At 40.1% G+C, this 20467-nt stretch overlaps 2 protein-coding genes across 3 annotated transcripts; both read left to right on the top strand.

Moving 5' to 3' along the window:
- Positions 1–4709: 4709 nt before the first annotated feature.
- On the top strand, positions 4710–7611 carry LOC117493255 (myeloid-associated differentiation marker homolog). The gene is given in 2 exon segments (XM_034143724.1): positions 4710–5170; positions 7013–7611. Coding segments are annotated over 2 exon segments (858 nt in total). The 5' UTR covers positions 4710–4903; the 3' UTR covers positions 7604–7611.
- Positions 7612–12059: 4448 nt separating this feature from the next.
- Positions 12060–19803, top strand: LOC117493262 (somatostatin receptor type 5-like). Of its 2 annotated transcripts, none has more exons than XM_034143735.1 (4): positions 12060–12328; positions 14796–15505; positions 16798–17208; positions 17867–19803. In XM_034143735.1, the coding sequence occupies exons 2-4, from the start codon at positions 14819–14821 to the stop codon at positions 17948–17950; spliced, it is 1182 nt and encodes a 393-aa protein (XP_033999626.1). In that variant the 5' UTR covers positions 12060–12328; positions 14796–14818; the 3' UTR covers positions 17951–19803. The 2 variants fall into 2 exon arrangements, with proteins under 2 accessions (XP_033999626.1, XP_033999625.1); XM_034143734.1 differs by having other exon boundaries at positions 17864–19803.
- The last annotated feature ends 664 nt before the right edge of the window (positions 19804–20467 follow it).

The following is a 20467-nucleotide window of genomic DNA, read 5'->3' as shown; positions in this document are numbered from 1 at the left end:
GTGTGTGTGTGCGTGTGTGTGTGCGTGTGCGTGTGTGCGTGTGTGTGTGTGCCAGGTGTGATTCACATGGGGGGATGGGCACATAAGGGGGGGAAAACACATCTAGTATGTGTGGGTGTGGGTGTTTGTGTGTGTTTGTGTGTGTGTGTGTTTTATCTGATCCTGATGGTTACTAATTCCTTTTTCTTTATGGCGGTCAGTTTTGACCGGGAACACCATGACAAAATCATCCAAAATTCAATGAAAGTGGTGATCAGCAATTGTATATGTTCAAATGTCTACTGTGAAGGATATCGTAAAAGCCTTAATTCAATCGAATATAAAACAAAAAGTTATGATTGATGAAAGTAGTAAATCGGTCAGATTTGACCCGAACACAACAGGAGGGTTAAACATGTAACTGTACCTTGAAGATACACTTATTACATGGTATTTTTCCAATGTCAAAGGTTCTTTCAGCTAATTGCTCATAGCTAATATACTGTAACCTCAGTGATTTTTCAAAAATGATTACAAAGATCCTAAATGAGCACTTGGACCAATTGTCATCTCATTTAAGAAAAAATAATTTCAAGAAGCCAAAAAACTCACTCTTCCTGTGGTTTAGTGTTAATGCTATAGGAGGCAATCTGTCATCAACACAGACCATTTGAAAATGTTGAAACTTTGAGTCTTGAGTCCAATACATTTACAAAACATAATCTAAGTTTTCATATGTATTATATTCACACTGTATTTAAATGTCTGCGCTTTCAGAAGGTCAGCAAGGTCAACACCTCATTTATTTACTTTCACTTTAACTTGTCATTTTAGATTAAACCTGCCTAAACGGATATGTATTTAACAAGAAATAACACTAACTCCAACCCCTTTTGCAAAAGGCCAAATTAAAATCTGTTTTCCAATCCTACCAGCTAGTACATTATCCCCTGATATCCAGATCTTAGCCAGACTAACCTTTAGAGCAGGGGTGTCCAAACTGTTTTCACTGAGGGCCACATACAAAAAAATATACGAAGGGCTGGGCCACTCACTAGAGGTATATTGCGTCATAAGTTCAGTTATAAGTTAGCAAAATCAATCAAATGTAGGTACATTATGCTTGTGAGTGTTGGCAGCTCATCCCTTAAAACAGAAGCCTCAGATTGATTATATTAAGGAGAAATAGGAAGGGTGTATTTTAAGCTTGTTCTGTAAATAAGTCATTGGGCTTTTTTCAACTAAGAAAATTTGAAAATGTTTCCAACTTTAATTGACTGAATTTATTTTGAAAAGTGGTCTTATTATCACATGAATAGTACTGTGTAATATATGTTTACATTTATATTTAAGAAGTACAATAGAAGTCAAGCACAAGTTTCATTTGTGGGCTATATTCCATTATACTTTTTTAATTTGCCGGGCCGTAGTTTGGACACCCCTGCTTTAGAGCCATAACTCCTTCTGAAAGATCTGAGGAGAGTCAGTATTTTTTTTATCCAGCTCAGAAAATGTTATGTTCACCATTGAAGGACAAGTGTTCTCAAACATTCCCACACCAGACGCCAGGAGTTGTTATTTCGAGCTTCCACTTTGTGCAAATCCTCCCTTTCTTCAGACAGAGGGTTAAATGCAGGCTGACACTGTCACTCCATGAAAGCCTAATGTCGCCTGAATGCTTAATGATATGTCTTCTTTCGAAAATCCTGGCAAGTTATAATTATGATTGTCAAATGGGTTTTCCTTTAATAATAAAATATAGCCTTTCTGTCTTTCCTAATTAACAACTCCCTCAGGGGAAATGATAAAGGGCCGTGTTAACAGGAAGATAACGTACTGCAATTAATTAGCATAATGCAAAAAGACACACTGAGAACTTTTATAGCTTATCAAAGAGTGAGTATGATGTCTGGGTGACGCTCATTTTTTTTAAATCTTCAGATTAGGAGAAACATTTCCTGGAAACTCAGATTGTTTTAAGATAGTTGTTTTTTTATCTTATTTTATTGATACAATCAGAGGAAACACACAGCAGTTTGCTTTGCTCTCACAGTTAAGCACAAGTTATTAACCTAACTAGCTAATCATAAGTCTGCAGTTAATTAAATGAACAATCTTTACATGCAAAATAATTCCCCAAGCTCATGCGCATCACAACTATGAATTTAAACATTCTCAAAGCAATTAATCCCATAGTGAAACAACAGAGAGATGTAATTTGCTTTCATACTTTCTACTTGTATTCCTTTAAGTACGGATATATTGTGTAAAAAGGAAACTGATTAACACAGAAGACAGCCCGGTGCCTACATTAAAATGTAATTTAATGATGATACAAACAGACTACAGGGAGATTTTTTTTAAAACTCAAAAGCTTAAAAAAACTCTCCCATTGATACTGTGTGTGGGTTTTCTCTAGAAGAGTGATCATACAGCACAGATACCGATTGATTTTTTTTATTTTTAAAACCTTTTCATCTTCTGACATGAACACACAGCGCCAGCCACAGCGTCGCCACTCTGGACCTCCTCTCATTAATTATCTTCAACTTTCTTTGTCCTCCACTCAACCCTTTCCTGCACACCAAAACACACACAAACATGTTTTGCCTCATCGTGGTGATCAGCGGTGGAGTATTGATTCAGCTCAGTAAGGAGTTGGGATGATAAAGTAACTTTAGAAATGTAGTCCATTACAATAACTTATTACCTGGGTTAGGTTTGTTTTGAGGAAATTAGTGTAAGGAAATTAGATCATTGCAGCCAATGTTATAAGAATGTAAACACTCTAGCGACTGAGCCATTCAAGGACAATTTAGGGTACTTCTGTATAGAAACATACAATGAGCTGCTGTTTTTGGTATTTTATAAAAGAGAAAACATTTTTTGCCAGATTGACTACACTGTGGCATACTATTAAATTGCCTTAAGTCTTAAGAGTTTAATACCGAATACCTGAGTTTTACATATGTTTACCCATCCATTCATATCAATGAGGGTAGACTAAATCAGGCTTTTTTTAGACACCGTTTTGTGATCATCTTGTCTAAAAAAAAATCCAGAGTCAATAAAACAAAACGAGAGTTTTAAAAAATATATATATTCTGGGAGGTCTTTTGCAAATAGCAGCTAATTTAGGCTTGAGCTGCTCCTCATGCTGCGATAAGGAGTGCGGGGATACAGAGGTTAAGCTCACTCCTTACACCAGATCGTTTTTTCTCTTTCTCTGGAGACACACTTTGGTGTTTACACTTGGTGGAGCTTCAGGTAACAAAACTAGTGACAAACAAGAAAAGGACACAAAATACTTGAATGCAAAAGGCTTAAAGGAACCGGCAAAACAGGCAAAACCTCACCAGTAGCAGATAAGGAAACCAACATCGAGTGGTCAGACAATAAGGTCCAAAAAGCACACACTAGACAACCTGGCAGAAAAACAATGGATCTGTTCCCTATATGAAATGAGTGGGTGATAAAGGGAATAAGGTTAGTGGGGAAACTCAAGGGAGAGGGAAATAAGAAGAGGGACGGAGAAGTCTCTGAGTAATTCAAAAGCTCTTTTCTGCTTAATTCCCCCTAACTCCAGTTTGACACGTTTAGGTTTGGTCCGATTTCTGTAATGCCAACAGCTTTGGTTGACTGTAAGAAAAGCAAATCGTTTTACAAGGTAAAATATACACCTGAAAATATGGTGTGCATGGTTCATTTTAATGTTTTAAGTGTTCATTACTGTGCATTGTCCCTGCCAAATAAACGATTAAATAAATAAAAGGATTTTCTATTGACGTAGTAACCTTGAAACTGACAGCTGGCATTGGCCTCATGTCATTATTGTGACAGTACCACTACACACCACTGTCCCTGCAGGGCAAGCATCTATACACAGGCTTTGAAAGTGTTTACTTAAACACTCAATCACAATGAGACGTCATCAACTTCCTACTGTCCCCTATTAACCCCAATTGATGCTTCAGACTAATAGCTTACAATTAAATGCAATGGTGTAGTACACACTGTAAACACGCATGCAAACACACGCTTGGATTTGCACATACACACTTTTTTTCCCTACAGAGGCATTTTACACTGGTAACTTTATCTTGTGTGTGTGTGTGTGTGTGTGTGTGTGTGTGTGTGTGTGTGTGTGTGTGTGTGTGTGTGTGTGTGTGTGTGTGTGTGTGTGTGTGTGTGTGTGTGTGTGTGTGTGTGTGTGTGGCCATCTAAAACAGTTGGCAGTAAAGTGGATTTCATTTGGAACAGTACTGTAATTGAAAGCCCTTAGTTGATTAATCCATGTCCTAAAAAGCAACATTAATATCATACCTCAGATGTATTCTCTATGCAGTATTTCACACCTACATTTCATATCCAGTGAAAGACAAATATAAGCTCCATGTATATCTTACATTATTCTTCTGTAGCACTGAGGCCAGATTCCTTTAAGCCTCCTGTAACGCATTTACAGATTGAATCCATTGATGTGTGGGCAAGCTGTTAAGTTGGCAAACATAATTAATAACAAAAAGGGTGAAGTGAAAGGACACGTCATAGGGTGCAGTTCCTGTTGGACACAACTGCTGTAAATCATTTGAATTATTGTATTGACCATGCCATATGCAAACAACGGATAAGCAACAAAAAAAAGGGAAACACCAGATACCCCACCCCTAGAAAAACCCTCCATATATCTCACACGCTTATTTAAGGAAGAAGTTACAGATGGGCGTTGACAAGGGACCGGCCATTGGTTCTGCATTCACCTTTTCTGTATCCGTCATTCAGGCAGGACTAACCCGATGAGCTGCGAGGCCTGAGAAAGCAAAAATAATAAAACAAATTAAGAAGGAAGAGGAAAGAAGCTGGTGAAAAGAGGATATCTTATTAAATATCTCTCCAGAACCACAGTAACAGGATTACAACCACCATGGTGACACTGGATTTCAGGACACTGACAGTGCCTGTGGGCATCGTGCGGATACTGGAGCTGATCCTCACCTGTATCTCATTCAGCCTGGTGGCTTCAGTGGGAAACAGGGCCGAGTCCTTCTGGACGTGGTGCATGTTCACCTGGTGCTTGTGATTCTGCGTCACCTTTCTCATACTCTTCCTGGAGTTCTTCAGCCTCAGCTCTAAGTTGCCGATCTCCTGGGAGGACTTCACTGCCGCTTTTACCATGTTGGCAACTCTAATGGTTGGTATGTTCTCATTTGTCTTTGTTTACAAATATTTGTATTATAAACTTGACATGGATTGTTGTTGAAGCCAGTGACATTAGTGTTATTGGGAATATTAAAGTGTACAGGTTGAAAAGAAGATGCATTTGAACATAAATGAATGAGCTAACCTTTTAAATAAATACATTATGTGAGCCAAGATGAAAATGTAAACATAAGGGTACAGAGGGAGAACAAATCCACCTTATCACACAATTAATTTATGTACTTTTTAAGAAATATTTCCTGAAATTGTTTCATTTGGTTTACTTTGTTACTCCTACAATTCAATTAAAAGAGATTTAGAGAAGCTGAGTTTTATTAACATAAAAAAGTATATTTTAATATAGCCACAGCTCCCCAAACCAGATGATAATAATCACATTTGACTAACTTTGACATTAGGCTGTTGTAAAAATGTATGTTTATTATTTACTGGTGATAATGTACTTTTTACTGTTGCTAATATACAAAGAAAAAAAGGGGTTATCAATAAGTGATAAAGAGATAAGATTTATTTGATTGATCCCAATTTGGGAATTTTTTCATCACAGCAGCAAGTTAAAACAAGGCCTTGCACAAAATGTGAGAACAAAAAAAAGAAATTAACAAACACAAAAAGAACAGAAACACAGAACTGAAAAGTAAAATATATAGATGTTGACAGTGAAAAATCTGTAGACTATCTATCAAATGAACCCAATGAAGGCCAAATTACAGCTAACATAATGTAAGAGTAGGATATCATTTACAACCCCACGGACCCGCCGAAGGGTCCGAAAATGCTACATCTGCTAGCACCAGTGTGATCTCTGAAGTGTCATTTATGAAACTATGAATGTTCCACACCCAGCTGACGGGAAGAAACTCAGCTAACTGACTACACGAAAAAAAAAAATAAATAATAATTCCCACAAGAAGCCTTTCAATGAGCCCTTAGCAAAGACGGACTAATGCTATTTCTGCTCATAACTCACAAAAATTATCATTTATAATTATACTTTCTGCACAAACAACACATCATCTGAAAGCTGAGATTCCACAGATTCCATGGGTATACACCCCATCACTGCAGGCAAGAATTCACTGAGCTAGCAGCCAGAACATAGCAAATAAACAACATCAGTTTTCAAATCCATGACAATAATTAGCAGGTTAAATATTTTTATTTATTTTTTAAATTTTACAATAATCTTTTTTTTTTTTTTTTTTTTATGATGGAATGAATAACTATAGTGATGATTCAATGTTATAAAATGATTTTTACAGTCTGGTACCTGAAAAAGGTCAAATGGCACTGATGGAACCAGATGTGCCCAAATGTGCCCAAAGCTTAGTCCGCCTGGACTTTTTTTCCCTAAATATCTCTAAAAAGATCAATTTTCACTTGTTTTGCCTCAATCTTGATACAGGGTACTTATTATATGTTATACTTTGGATTTCTAAAGCTTTTAGGCTACTAACCCATAATTCAAGGGTGGTTTTCACTATAAGTAATGGGGGTTTTTTAGGCGGAGGTAAGAATTTACACTTTTTTACTATGTTCCATCTGAATTCACTCTGACACAGAAACATCTATATTGATTCTGACAGCTCACAGATGTAACCTTGCTTTGAGAAAAAATATTATTAATTTAACCCTTTTGGAAGTGAAGTTATAGTCATTTGTTCTGGGCATGTCATTTTCGAGCCTGAAATCTGAAAAACAGGCTTGGGGTCTAACAGGTTAAGTGTGCAATTGTTCTTATAAGTCAAAAAGACTGACAGTAAGGTTAGAATGAATCATTTCTCATTCTTATAATTACCTTTTCCTCACACAGGTGCTAGCAGCGTCCATCATCTTTCCCAGGTTCTACACTTGCTCCAGCTGCAGCAGACAGATCGGTGCCACAGTCACTTCCTGTCTGGTCTTTATCCTGTACGCCGTTGAAGTGGGGCTGACCCGAGCTAAACCCGGCGAGCTGAGTGGGTTCCTGTCCACAGTCCCGGGCCTCCTCAAGGTTCTGGAGGCCTTTGTGGCCTGCATCATCTTCATCTGCTTGGACCACCGCCAGTACTCTAGCTATCCAGGGCTCCAGTGGTGTGTCGCTGTCTACTCCATTTGCTTCATCTTTGCCCTCCTCGTCATCATCTTTACCGTCTGCCGCCTTCTGTCTCTCTTCCCCGCACCATTTGACAAAGTCCTGACAGCATGCAACGTGTTAGCGGTGTTGATGTACCTCACAGCTGTGGTCATCTGGCCATTGTACAGCTTCCGGAACAATCCCAGGCCGAGCTCTTGCAAGGCAGGTTTTCTCTGTCAGTGGGATAATTTAGTGGTTATCTCCTTCATGACCGCTTTTAACCTTGGTGCTTACATTGCCGATACTATTTATTCTTGTAGGCTGGTGTTTTTTGTTAGCAGAACATAGGGTGCAAAAACGCATCATAGTTCAGGTGTTTACCCATCCATAGACTAAATCAGGCTTTTTTTAGACACCGTTTTGTGATCATCTTGTCTCAATTCTTTTTCCAGAATCAATAAAACAAAACAAGAGTTTTAAAAAATATATATATTCTGGGAGGTCTTTTGCAAATAGCAGCTACTTTAGGCTCGAGCTGCTCCTCATGCTGCGATAAGGAGTGCAGGGATACAGAGGTTAAGCTCACTCCTTACACCAGATCGTTTTTTCTCTTTCTCTGGAGACACACTTTGGTGTTTACACTTGGTGGAGCTTCAGGTAACAAAACTAGTTGCAAACAAGAAAAGGACACAAAATACTTGAATGCAAAAGGCTTAAAGGAACCGGCAAAACAGGCAAAACCTCACCAGTAGCAGATAAGGAAACCAACATCGAGTGGTCAGACAATAAGGTCCAAAAAGCACACACTAGACAACCTGGCAGAAAAACAATGGATCTGTTACCCATATGAAATGAGTGGGTGATAAAGGGAATAAGGTTAGTGGGGAAACTCAAGGGAGAGGGAAATAAGAAGAGGGACGGAGAAGTCTCTGAGTAATTCAAAAGCTCTTTTCTGCTTAATTCCCCCTAACTCCAGTTTGACACGTTTAGGTTTGGTCCGATTTCTGTAATGCCAACAGCTTTGGTTGACTGTAAGAAAAGCAAATCGTTTTACAAGGTAAAATATACACCTGAAAATATGGTGTGCATGGTTCAAAAGGATTTTCTATTGACGTAGTAACCTTGAAACTGACAGCTGGCATTGCCCTCATGTCATTATCGTGACAGTACCACTACACACCACTGTCCCTGCAGGGCAAGCCTCTATACACAGGCTTTGAAAGTGTGTATTTAAACACTCAATCACAAGTCTCATCTGCCTGTTTGGTCTGGTTAGGACCAGTCAGACTGGCCCATAAAGAATGAGACGTCATCAACTTCCTACTGTCCCCTATTAACCCCAATTGATGCTTCAGACTAATAGCTTACAAAAAAATGCAATGGTGTAGTACACACTGTAAACGCGCATGCAAACACACACATGCTTGGATTTGCACATACACACTTTTTTTCCCTACAGAGGCATTTTATAATGGTTCAAGGTTCAAGGTTCTTTATTGTCAATCTGACATAGCTACAGAGTAATTATGCAGTTGAAAATCTTATGTCACAGGCTTCTCCAACAATGCAACATAATAACATAACATAATAACAATAAGAGCATGAGCAATACAAAAATAATAATAGTTATAAAAATGAAATAAAGTTATGATGTGGAATAGTGCAGTATGAGTCTATATACAAGTTATTGGAATGATATATATATATTAGGTATTAGATACATACTACTGAGTAGCAGTTGAATGTTTGAAGTTGTTTCAACAGTTCAATTTTTTAACAGTCTCACTGCCCGCGGGAAGAAACTGTCTCCGAATCTTCTTGTCCTTGCCAGGATGCTGCGGTAACGTCTGCCAGACGGCAACAGAAAGAACAGTTTGTGGCTGGGGTGATGGGGGTCTTTGATAATCCGTAGTGATTTCTTCCTGAGCCGCTGGGAGTAAAGGTCCTCCATGGATGGCAGCTCCGTCCTGGTGATGTGCTGTGCAGTTTTCACCACCCTCTGTAAAGCCTTACGATCGAGGTCGGTGCAGCTGCCGTACCAGGCCGTCATGCTGCCAGTGAGGATACTCTCTATCGTGCACCTGTAGAAGTTGCAGAGTATCCTGGAATCCATTTTGAACCTCCTCAACCTGCGGAGGAAGAAGAGCCGCTGTCGAGCTTTCTTGGTGATGGTGGTGGTGTGAAGAGACCATGTCAGGTCCTCAGTGATGTGGACCCCAAGGAACCTGAAGCTTTTGACTCTCTCCACCGTAGTCCCATTGATGGCGATGGGGGCGTGTCCCTCTCCCTGCTGCTTCCTGTAGTCCACAATCAGCTCCTTTGTTTTGCTGATATTGAGATGGAGGTTGTTCTCCTGGCACCAAGATGTCAGGTTTTCGACCTCCTCTCTGTACGCCGTCTCGTCATCGTCTGTGATCTGGCCGATGACGGTCGTGTCATCAGCAAACTTCACGATGGTGTTGGAGCTGTGTGTGGCCACGCAGTCGTGGGTGAACAGGGAGTAGAGGAGAGGGCTGAGCACGCAGCCTTGAGGGGCACCGGTGTTGAGAATCAGGGTGGAGGATGTGATATTTCCCACCCGCACTGCCTGGGGTCTGCCCGTCAGGAAGTTCAGGATCCAGTCACAGAGGGCGCTGTTGAGCCCGAGGTCTCTGAGCTTGATGGCCAGCTTGGAGGGCACAATGGTGTTGAATGCTGAACTGTAGTCAATGAACAGCATTCTCACATATGTGTTCCTGTTCTTCGGGTCCAGGTGTGAGAGGGCAGTGTGGAGGGTGAGGGCTATGGCGTCGTCTGTGGACCTGTTTGCTCTGTAGGCAAACTGCAGGGGGTCCAGAGATTCAGGGAGGGAGGAGGTGATGAATAATTTGACTAACCGCTCAAAGCACTTCATTATGATGGAGGTGAGTGCTACTGGGCGGTAGTCGTTGGGGCAGGTGATGATTGTCTTTTTGGGGACAGGAATGATGGTAGAGTGTTTAAGACATGTGGGGACTACAGACTGCAGCAGGGACCTGTTGAAGATGTCTGTGAACACCTCTGCCAGCTGAACTGCACACACCCTGAGAACACGGCCAGGGATGCCATCAGGTCCAGGAGCCTTGTGTGGGTTAACCCTTTTAAAGGATTTACACACATCTGCCCTATTTAAAACAAAAGGGCAGTGTAGCTCCTGGTCCCTCTGTACCTCCACAGCCTGGCTGCTCTCAAAGCGTGCAAAAAAACTGTTTAGCTCATCTGGGAGAGATGCGCACGCAGACACTCCCGCAGCACCCCCCGCTGCTCCTTTGTAGGAGCAACTTTATCTTGTGTTTGGTGTGTGTGTGTGTGTGTGGTGTGTGTGTGTGTGTGTGTGTGTGTGTGTGTGTGTGTGTGTGTGTGTGTGTGTGTGTGTGTGTGTGTGTGTGTGTGTGTGTGTGTGCGTTTTTGTATGTGTGTAGGAAGGCGTCATTTTCCAGGACTTTTTGCAAAAATGTGCAGCAAATACAAAAAAATTACACGTCATATTTCATTTTCAGATCATTTTCTTTCGCTTCTCTCCAGATTGTGGGAGAGACTGAGAGGCAGTGATGCAAACGGCTGAGATAGAGACGCCTCACACAGCCGGGCTCACTGCATCATCATCATCATGCAGACACCAGATCACACTGTCACCTCCAATAATGTCACACATTAACAACTTCATCATTCATCATATGGGCTGTGTCAGGTATTTGTTCAGCTTGATTCATTCATATGCAGACTATAGTATGGCTGCCACAGCTTTACAGCAGCACATATGCAGTACAGAACACATCTCAGCTCTCTGTGTGTGTGTGTGTGTGTGTGTGTGTGTGTGTGCGTGCGTGCGTGCGTGCGTGCGTGCGGCAGCCTGTTGTTAACGCTGCATTGACCTGGATGACAACAACATGAAGCTAATGGCTTCAAATTAGGCAGCTTTCCCAAACAATTATCATCACATCTCCTTCAATGTGCAATTTCATCCTCCTTCCACCACTTTTCCGTTTTAGCCTAATTTATCTCTCCCTCCGTCTCAGGTGCCCCGGGCCACCATCAAGGTGATCTGTTCCCCAGGCTGCACCTCCATGACTCTGGCTGTCTCTCATTCACAGTAGGGGAAAAAGTTAGTATGACTATATTTACTGGAACCTCTAAACAATGGTGTAAAGTAACTATTCAAGTACAATTTTGTGTTACTTTGTACTTCTACTCCACTACAATTCAGAGGTAAATTGTGTCATTTTTCTCTCAGTAATTTGTTTTTAATTATCTTTAGTTACTTAGCTGATTTGGATTAATAATGTGAAATATAATCAACACTTACAGTAAAGAAGACTTAATTAAACCTGGAGTAAATTCACAAGCTACCTTTACCAGTTTGAATAAACTCATTAATGCAGCAATATTTATAATCAAAACATGTAGTATATAATATTCTGAAATGGACCGATCTGCAAAATGAGTACTTTTACTTTTGGTACTTTAAGTTTATTTTGATGCCAATACTTTTCTACTTTTAATTGAGTAACATTTTGATGGCAGGACTTTCACTTGTTGTTACAGAGTATTCCTATTCTATGGTACTTCTACTTTTACTCAAGATCTAAGTTCTATTCCCACCACTGCCTCTAAATAAAAAACGAAAACAATGTGTTCAATGTGTGTTTTTACACAAACAACTAGTCTCGTGCTGTCAGGTGATTGCAGCCACCTATGGGTGGGACTTTCCCATCCAAAAGGCGGGGGGACGTTTTCCACATAAATACTCGCAGAATGCGTCGAAGCGCTAAATGACCCTGGGAAAGATCAGCTTTAGGACGCACAGAATTTCCTTGAGACTTGCGCGGAAAATCCTGGAAGATAATTTTGCTTTTAGCGACTGTGGAAATTGAAACCTGAGCGTGGTGACATCAAGAAAATGCCGCAGGATGACAATTCAAGTGTGAGGTTTCTCTTTCAAGCGACTGAGGAAAAGAACGAGAGAGTTGATTTTGACCCCAGAGAAACCTGATGAATATCGTGGGAGACGCGCATCACGCCTACTGATATAGGTGGAGAGGAAAAGGCGCACAGGTACGTTGAATACCACGCCATTTAAAAGAGAAATGTAAATGTAAATTAATGAAATGCTTGTATCATAGTTAGTTCACTCTACCCCTCGATTCCACCGGGTCCGTCTGCGTCGCGTCCGGTTTTGGTCCGGCGTCATACCAGAATACATTACCGGGCGCGTTTCAGAAGCATTTCAGAAGCGGAGTGTCTTGCGTGCCGGCTCGCAGTTTTTGTTGATTTGGGCATATTTCCTGGACAGGCTACTTTGTACAGACAAAGTTAATAATAATTGTAATATTCCAGTTATAAACGACATGAATCAAAGATGTGTTGCTGTATTTTAGTGGTAAAAAAATGCATTCATCATCATAATTATTCTATATATATAATTTACACAGTGCCTGTAAACCGGAGGAGAACGCTGGCATTTCTCCTCCTACTTGATAGACTACGGAGGGATAGGGTCTGCAAAGTAGCCTGTCCAGGAAATATGCCCAAATCAACAAAAACTGCGAGCCGGCACGCAAGACGCTCCGCTTCTGAAATGCTCCTGAAACGCGCCCGGTAGGATATGACGCCGGAGGAGGCCGGACCAAAACCGCCGTAACCGTAGTGGCGCGGCAGGGTTTCGCCGCTGCGAGGCTCCCCTCGTCGACGCTCGCGAAACAGAGGGCCTCATCATATAACTTTGCGTGGGGCCTCATGTTGGCCAGGGACGGCCCTGCGTGGACATGTGCGTTTGGAAAACTTGTGAGCCATAAAAGTTTATTTGGCAAAATTAAGATTTAATAACGAGCCAGGCATCGGATGGCTGTGGGCTGAAGGTGTTATAGATCAGTTGACAACATTTCAAATACCAAGCAGTGTAAAGGGGGACAGGAGCTCCTGTGTTTGTGTTCTCAACATCACAGTGCGGGCTGCGCGTCATTCCCGTGTTTTGAAGCACGGTTCAATGCATCTTTACGTCACACTTCTTATTTGTGCAACACATTTTTGGCTGACAACTGACTGCTTTAAGGTTATTATTAGTATTATTATTATAGGTCAAACACAATAATGGCAGTAGGAATTATATTATTAATGGGGGCAGCCATTGTTTTAATTGCTGTAACAGGCTTTACATTGTATATGTCAATTAGGGATACCTTCACAACTTTATATCATTATTTTAAGTTTGGTTGTAATCTTAAAGATGAACGTCTAAAATTAAATTAGGAATTACTCTTCAATCAATTGCTCTGTGGTGGAATAAACATTTTACTATCTGAATTAAGGGTCTTAAATTCACTAACATTCAGCTGCATTATAATTGGTGGAATTTACGTACATTTATTATGTACAATATTGAGGTGCTGCACACTTTACAATTAACTCCACCTTTACCGGCTGCAACATTAGAACAATGTTCACATGAATCCATCACCAATTAAAATATATTTTAATATGAAATGAGTCAATTTGCTAAATGTTACTTCTAGTAATTTAATTCAATGTTGTTGTATTTTTACTCCATTGTTTTACTACCTTCAATATGGTTAAATATCTGAGAACTTCTACCACACAGATTATATTAAAAGGCAAAATTAGAACTAAATTGACTTTGAAAAAAAAGATGTTAACAGCAGTGAAAGGACACAAGACACTGACTTGAGTTCATCTTCAGCTCAAACTTCCTGATGTCCCCAGACTGCATGAATGCACACGAGCACACATCCATCAAGCAGTGAAGTTATCCATTGTCTACCTCATCTCCTGTTGAACCTCAATTCTAAAATAAAAAATCCCACCAATCATGTTTCCAGTTGGCGGGACAAGTGACAAGATGACTTCCTGTTGTTATTTAAATTATCAGCTCAACATACAATCACACTTTTATATGCTAGAATATAGTCCTAACGTATATTGCCTCAGAACCAGTACACTTTATCACACTTGAGGGATTTCACAAAACTAATGGAATAGTTGACAAAATAAATTACTTATGTTCCACTTCAAATCCCTTAATTTATATTTTTCATTGTGGCACTCTAGCTCTTTGAGGATTTTGGCTATACGTGCCACTTGGCTGCTGTTTCTTGTTCCCACATTTAATTCAACTGCAATGACAGCACTTGGAACCTGCTTATCCTTTTCTAGGAAGATTAACTTCCCATTAAGAGAAATGGACTGTTGGCCACTGGCCCAGGAAATGTAGTGGAACGTTTCCCTAATAATATTGGCACCTTGCCCAGAATGCCTCAAACCCATGTGTTGTTGTAAGGTGCAAAGGTATACATAACATAGATTGTTTAAAGACAAAACTCGCCTTAGAACAGCCCCGGGGTTCAGATACTGCTTGGATGGTCCCATTTCCCAAACTGCCAAACTGCCAGACAGACAATCCAAGCTGAACATTGCATTTCTTAGTATAGTTAACATGTGGTGTTTTCAAGTATCACATTTGTACATTTGTGTCTGCATTTTCCCTAATTTACTGTAATCCTAACAGACACCAGCACTACCTCCTTCAACATGGATGGCTACTACAATTGGACGTCAATATCTGACAATGCAACCTTGCCTTCCTCCAAGCCCTACCCAAGCTACCCCACCCACAAAAATAACTCAGACTTGCCCGAACCAATGTCCTTCAACGTGGTCACTGCAGTTGTCTACAGCATTGTCTTTATTGTGGGTCTTCTGGGTAACACTCTGGTCATCTATGTGGTGGTTCGCTACACCAAGATGAAGACTATAACCAACATGTACATCCTCAATCTAGCCTTGGCGGATGAACTCTGCATCCTGGGAATTCCTTTCCTAGGCACCAGTGGTGTGCTTTCCTACTGGCCTTATGGAGATTTCTTCTGCAAGGTGTACATGACTGCTGATGCCATGAGCCAGTTCTCCTCCATCTTTTGCCTGACGGTGATGAGCATCGATCGCTACATGGCTGTGGTTCATCCTGGTCGCAGTGCCAATTGGCGGAAGCCCCAGGTGGCCAAGATTTTGAATGGCATGGTGTGGGTTGTGTCCTTTGTGGTCGTGCTGCCCGTCACGATCTACTCACATGTACAGGAGGATTTTAATACCTGCAACATTACCTGGCCTGAGCCGCACAACTTGTGGGCCATTGCCTTCATCCTCTACACATCCATCCTGGGCTTCTTTGGTCCTCTGGTTGTCATCTGCCTCTGCTACCTGCTCATTGTTATCAAGGTAATGAGATAAATAGAACTGGCCTTTGGCTTTTAATGGTCTCTAAATACACACCCCTGCCTCATATTAAGATTAAGTTAAAAAACAACAATATAGTTAATGTTCTAATTTTAAACTAAGGATAACTAAAGCTTAACAAAACGACTTGCTTGTGTTTAGTCCACACTACTATTTGTATAGCTCAAGTAAAAGATCATGCTTGTCTTAAAATAAGTATGTTTTTTACATTGACATTAAAGGTAGGGTAGGTAAGATTGGAGAAACCAGCTCGAGTGCGCTAGAATTTGAAAGTACGCAGCCGAAAAAAATCTGCCTCTTCCTTCAGACTTCCTTACAGAGCCGCTCCTCCAACACACACGAACGTGCACATGACCAATGAGGGCACGAGATAAGTTTGTGCACAGATGGAAGGCTGACAGGCAGGTAGGCCATCCAGTTATTTTAGCCGGGCCGGCTAAAATGATTGGTCGTGCTTTTTACAGTACCACGGCTTCCACAGATGACATGTTTTAATGTATTTATTGTCAAAGCATTTAATGTATTCATTGCTATCGGGATGTTAAGAGCATTCCATGGAATATAACAAAAAGTGTTTCTGAAGAGAATTACCTACCCCACCTTTAAAGGTAGGGTAGGTAAGTTTGAGAAACCGGCTCGAGATACACTTTTTGTTATATTCCATGGAATGCTCTTAACATCCCGATAGCAATGAATATCTTAAGTGCTTTGACAAAAAATCCATAAAAAATGTCATCTGTGGAAGCCGTAATACTGTAAAAAGTACGACCAATCATTTTAGCCGGCCCGGCTAAAATAACTGGATGGCCTACCTGCCTGTCAGCCTTCCATCTGTGCACAAACTTATCTTGTGCCCTCATTGGTCTTGTGCGCGTTCGTGTGTGTTGGAGGAGGGGCTCTATAAGGAAGTGGGAGATTTTCTCCGGTTGTGTATTTTCAAATTCTAGCGATCTCGAGCCGGTTTCTCAAACTTACCTACCCTACCTTTAAGGTATGAAGTAAAAAAAGTAAACATTGACTCTTCCCCCTGCCCTCCACACTGAATGGACGTCTATGGATCATGATTAGAAACATATCTGTAATATATTGTATATCTGTATACAAACGTAATCCGGGGCAACTTTTGTTTTCCTCAAAACGTTATTGAGAATGCAATTGTGTTGTATGGCACCCCAATTCCTGGAAGATCAGGCTGGAATACACTTTTGAATTTCCCTGTAGCTTCTTCTGTCAAAGTCTCATGAAACCTTCTCAATGTCCCATCTCACTTTCAGGTGAGGTCAGCGGGTGTGCGTGCAGGCCGGACCAGGCGGCGTAGATCAGAGCGGAAGGTGACACGCATGGTGGTGATCATCGTGTTGGTGTTCGTACTTTGTTGGCTGCCCTTCTTCACTACCAACATGGTCAACCTGGTTCATATCATCCCTGAGAGCAATACCAATGCTGCCATCTACTTCTTCCTGGTCATCCTCACCTATGTCAACTCCTGCGCCAACCCAATCCTCTACGGCTTCCTCTCTGACAACTTCAGGCAGAGCTTCAAGAAGGTGCTCTGCATCCAGAAGCCAAACACTGTTGGGAACGCAGGCCAGATGAGAGGTAGACCAACTTCCCCCAAGGAAAACCACAATCCTGTTTACTCGCCAGGAAATCACACACAGAATGGAACCATGCAGAGCATTCAGGTATTGTGTTAACCATATTCATGTGATCCATCTAGTTTCTGATTAAAGCCAACATTCCTACCTCATGCCTAGTAGATTTTACAACTGGTATACTTAACCATAAAGAGGCCCTTTTATGCATTTTTGGGGTTTTCCCTTTCCTGTAGTGTGTAATATAGGTTTATGTGTGTAAATGGTCTGCAAAGGCTAAAATCCCAAAGTTCCCTCCAGAGGGAGTTTCTCTCCCCCCCCCCACCCCTGCCTGAAACGCCTCACTACGTAACACTCACGCTTCCATTGCACCAATACATTATATATGATATGCTAAGTGCCTATTGTAGTAGAGGCTCAAAATACAAATATGAACCTGAAAATGAGCATAATAGGGCCCCTTTTAAAAGAAGGACCCGGGCAGGCATAATCATTGTGTTTAAAAAATATAAAGCCATTAGCCTTGTCATTGTATTGTATTATTTAAAGTCATACTTATAGTAGAAACATGTTTCATGAAGCCCACTTAATGTAATACACACGAATGAACTGAGCCCCAGGTGGTAACTCTCAACAATAACATGTCTAGGAATGTATTTATGGACAACAAGTCTCAGCCTATGTCAAAGTTTTTTCATTTTGTCTTTATTGTATTCCTAATCTATGTGTCTGTGGTATGTTTCAGCAGCCTGTCCAAATGCCGGTTATTGAGGACCTTGACAATCACCCTTTTACTACAAAAACAGAGCTGAATGGCCAGCAATTGCTTTGAGTCTTCAAGCATGGTCACCATGATCTAGTGTGCTACAAAATGGGACGTGGGACTGTTCACTCCTGGACCATTTTTTGATAGGTATTTCCTGTCTTTATTGCTGATACTCCCTATCTGACTGGGACTTTTGTAGAGAGGACCAGAGTGAGCAAATAACCCTCATTACTGATTTGTGTTTGTTCTCTATGTCTTTGAACTGTATTTAGGCTGGCTGCAGTGTACAAGCATTAGGCTATGTAAAGATGCAACATCTCAAAATGAAACAAAACACGTTTCAAAAGCTGTACGCTCTCAAACAGCTGTTTTTACCTTAACTGCATAGAAGAAAATACAGGAGGCATTTTTCTCCAATTTATTTTTCATATTTGATCATATTATAGTAAGAAGCCTTGTTAAATGTACTGCTGGTGCTTTTTGCTATTGATGCAATCACTGTATACCTGTTATCTTGATGGAAACTGTATAATGTACATTCGCCAGCACGTGAAACACCAGTGTGTGCAGGTGCACGGTTGGGCAGGTAGACGGGCAGGTAGGCCGTCCAATCACTTCTTGCAGGCCAAATGAATTGATTGGACAGGCTTTTTCCAGGCCTGCAAAAACTTCAGTTAACGTTTGTAGTTCTTTTTTTTTTTAGATTTATTGATAATTGTTGGAAAGTAGAGAATTTCAACAAGTACAACTATTTGCATATACCCTAGCTTTAACATTCAGGGAAGAATCTTGGAAATATTTGTTTTTCGTAAACACATTTTGTTTCTTGGAAAACGCAACTATATTCAGCAGAAAGTGGCTGATTGATCCTTTCATCTAACAGTCAACAATAAATGATACAGCTGTACTTCCCCAAATATTAATCTGCTATTATTTTTTTAAGGAGAATCTCTGATATTTGGTGCTGCGACACATTATGCTGAATTTATCATGTGAGCCATTATAGTACAGATAATTTCACCTTGTTTTTTTGTTTTTTTACCGGGAGTTACGGTAATATTGAAATTCCGCAGTTGTTCTCTTTCTTACAGTAAACTTGTGCTGCTTTAAGTAACTTGAGCACTGCTCTGTTGGTTAATTGTAAAGCTTGTTAAAACATTTGTCATGAACATTACAATTATATTTCTTCTGGCTTTTTAGATAGGGCTTTTTTGTGACATTTTAACATCAATGTAACTAATCTATGAACATTCCTTGAAGTAGCTCAGCCAAGTATTGTACATGTACGTGTATCTCTTCTATCTTATATTTCTAAAAAACTGCCATGGAGAAGTAAAGTGAGCATTTAGCTCCTGGACTTTGAGCTTTCATATTGTATGCCAACCTTATTGGGAAATTGCTGTGGCAAGTTTTAACGTAAGCCAAGCAAAACCATGCTAACAATGTTTGTGGTGGGTTTGAGTTCAGCAAGAAGGACCTGTGGAAAAATTGATACCTTGAAGGATACATTGTTTGTGTGTGAAAAACACTGAATTAAAACAAAAATAAGATTATAGGCCACTTTAGTTGTGGAGTTTTGAGTTCTACATCCTTAAACAAATAAAAAGCATGAATGCTAACTTGGTCATCATGAATATTAATAAACTAATCTTCTTTGTAATGTTCACCCTGCATTCATGCTACACAATGCAATGAGCTGCAGACAGCTAACATGAAGCCACATAAAGATCTAATGTCAGAAAAATAAAATCAGATGACTTTCAATTTGTGTTAATGGTGGTGGGGTTTGTTTGGTTTGGTTATACCCTTCACTTTTTCCTGTTTTGAAGTATATTCAATTACAATGTCATAAACACGTTGAAAGACTTACTGTAACTTTCATCCACTCCATTCTCAAGTTGAATAAATACATAATAGTATGGGTCTTAAGTAACTACTTTTTAACTTATTCAGAAGGCACACAAAATAAAAATAAAAACTGAGTAAGTAAGAAGTGATACAACAAAATAGGAAAAGCTGACTATAAAACATTTTTGTAAACATATTTTAGGATGTAACTTGAAATTAACATAATGCGCAAATGTGCAAAATTAGTGAAGTTACTCTCTTAAACACGGGATAACTAATTGTGGGGGGGAGTTGTAAACTCAACAATAACTCATAATCTTTTAAGCTGATATAAAAAACATGTCAGCTAACAATTGGTCATTTACACATCTAGCAGTTAACTTATGCAGGTTGAGATGTAAACAAAAAGTAAGATTATGCATATCAACCTGTTATATTCCAATGGAGTTGTACTAAATTACAACACATATCATTGACATTATTTTATTCAGTGAAGCTTATAATACTATCTATGAAATGTAACTGATTTCCATCGCTGTACAGCATGGGTTTCCAGTAGCCTTTATCATGTTCTCCCCCTGAGCATTTTCAGAATCATCAGAATACCTTTATTAGTCCCACAGAAGGGACATTTACGTTGTTACAGCAGAAAAAGAGCCAAATAAAGCTTAATGTTACATTATGTTGCATATGTTACATGCATAAAAAAGTATTAAAGTTAAAAAAATGTTATAA

The sequence above is a fragment of the Trematomus bernacchii genome, unplaced genomic scaffold (genome assembly GCF_902827165.1).
Source record: "Trematomus bernacchii unplaced genomic scaffold, fTreBer1.1, whole genome shotgun sequence".
NCBI classification, from domain to species: Eukaryota; Metazoa; Chordata; class Actinopteri; order Perciformes; family Nototheniidae; genus Trematomus; species Trematomus bernacchii.
This window is presented reverse-complemented; position numbering and strand designations above follow the sequence as displayed.

What these genes read in the sequence shown, in the direction of transcription:
- LOC117493262 (XM_034143734.1), top strand. Translation starts at nt 14,819, where the DNA reads ATGGATGGCTACTACAATTGGACGTCAATATCTGACAATGCAACCTTG. An exon ending in ACCTGCTCATTGTTATCAAG is followed by an intron (nt 15,506 to 16,797) that starts GTAATGAGATAA and finishes TCTCACTTTCAG; the next exon opens with GTGAGGTCAGCGGGTGTGCG. An exon ending in GAACCATGCAGAGCATTCAG is followed by an intron (nt 17,209 to 17,863) that starts GTATTGTGTTAA and finishes GGTATGTTTCAG; the next exon opens with CAGCCTGTCCAAATGCCGGT.